This window comes from Sinocyclocheilus rhinocerous, unplaced genomic scaffold (genome assembly GCF_001515625.1).
Source record: "Sinocyclocheilus rhinocerous isolate Xijiao unplaced genomic scaffold, SAMN03320098_v1.1 scaffold1028, whole genome shotgun sequence".
Lineage (NCBI taxonomy): Eukaryota > Metazoa > Chordata > Actinopteri > Cypriniformes > Cyprinidae > Sinocyclocheilus > Sinocyclocheilus rhinocerous.
The window spans coordinates 10,648-11,755 of record NW_015662166.1 but is presented as its reverse complement, the minus strand read 5'-3'; the positions used below and the strand labels follow the sequence as shown (position 1 = coordinate 11,755).

Genomic DNA, 1,108 nt, shown 5'->3' with positions numbered 1-1,108 from the left:
CTATCAGTACTTTTTTACTTAAGTACATAAAAAAATCAAGTACTTTTGTACTTTCACTCGAGTAAAATTGAAAACTGAATACTTTTACTTTTACTGGAGTAATATTTTATAATACGGATCTGTACTTTTACTCAAGTACTTGATTTGTGTACTTCGTCCACCACTGGTGTATATATAGACATAAACTAGTTCTACATAGGCCTACACTCGACACTGAAGTCTTTGATTACTTAAAGACAGAATATTTAGCATTTAATATTCAAAGACTTACCCTCCACCATCTGTAGGTGTCTCGACGTAACTCACTGTTTTTTCTGTTCAGCAGAGGTGGAATGCTGGGATCGTATCGGTAAATGAACCAGTCATCGTCCATAAAGCCCATGACGCAAGATTTACAGGAGCATGAAGCTTCAAAGATCGAGTCATCAAAGGAGTCTCCAGTATTATTCAGAGCATGAAGCTTCAAAGACCGAGTCATCAAAGGAGTCTCCAGTATTATTCATCGGGTTTTGGGTGAACAAAAGAAAGATAGTCATGAAGCTCAAAAGCAGGGTGATGTAGCGAGGCGTCAGTCTATTGAAGATGTTCATCTTTTGCGTGTCGTGTCCCTGGTGGACAAATGCAATTGTATTAGAAAGACAGAAAAACGCGTCAGTTTTATGGTTATACTTTATCATTTCTTATCTTCAAAAGACACAGTTCTGTGTTCTGAAGCCACCACCCCGCAAAAATATCGACATCAGGCTATGTATAGGTTATAACTTGCCTCAATTTCTTGTCATTTCTGCTTGATTGTATGAGTTCTCAAATTTTAAACTCGATTTTCGATCCATAATTCAATTCAAAGCAATAGAAAAAATACAATGTAACTTCGACTCCGCTTTAGTTGTACTTAAATGTAAAAATGATGTGTCATTGTAATTGAACTATATTATTGTTTTGGTGTGATAAATAAATATTTTATACATTGTTCGTCATGATTGAATAATTAATGCGTCAGAGTGTTCCTTTATCACTTGTTTCAATTCGATTAAACATTGAAAACATAAAATAACGTTGAAATAAAAACAAAGAGATTTAAAACATTGTTTTACCAAAAGAAGAGTTA

The 1,108-nt window shown here is 34.3% G+C and overlaps 1 protein-coding gene across 1 annotated transcript in view; it reads right to left on the bottom strand.

The window, feature by feature from the left end:
• Positions 1 to 382, bottom strand: part of LOC107727703 (CMP-N-acetylneuraminate-beta-galactosamide-alpha-2,3-sialyltransferase 2-like) — a 16,692-nt gene extending 16,310 nt beyond the window's left edge. The window contains exon 1 of the mRNA XM_016537657.1: positions 272 to 382. Coding sequence (XP_016393143.1) covers positions 272 to 382 — 111 coding nt within the window. The remainder of the gene's footprint in view (positions 1 to 271) is intronic.
• Positions 383 to 1,108: the final 726 nt, after the last annotated feature.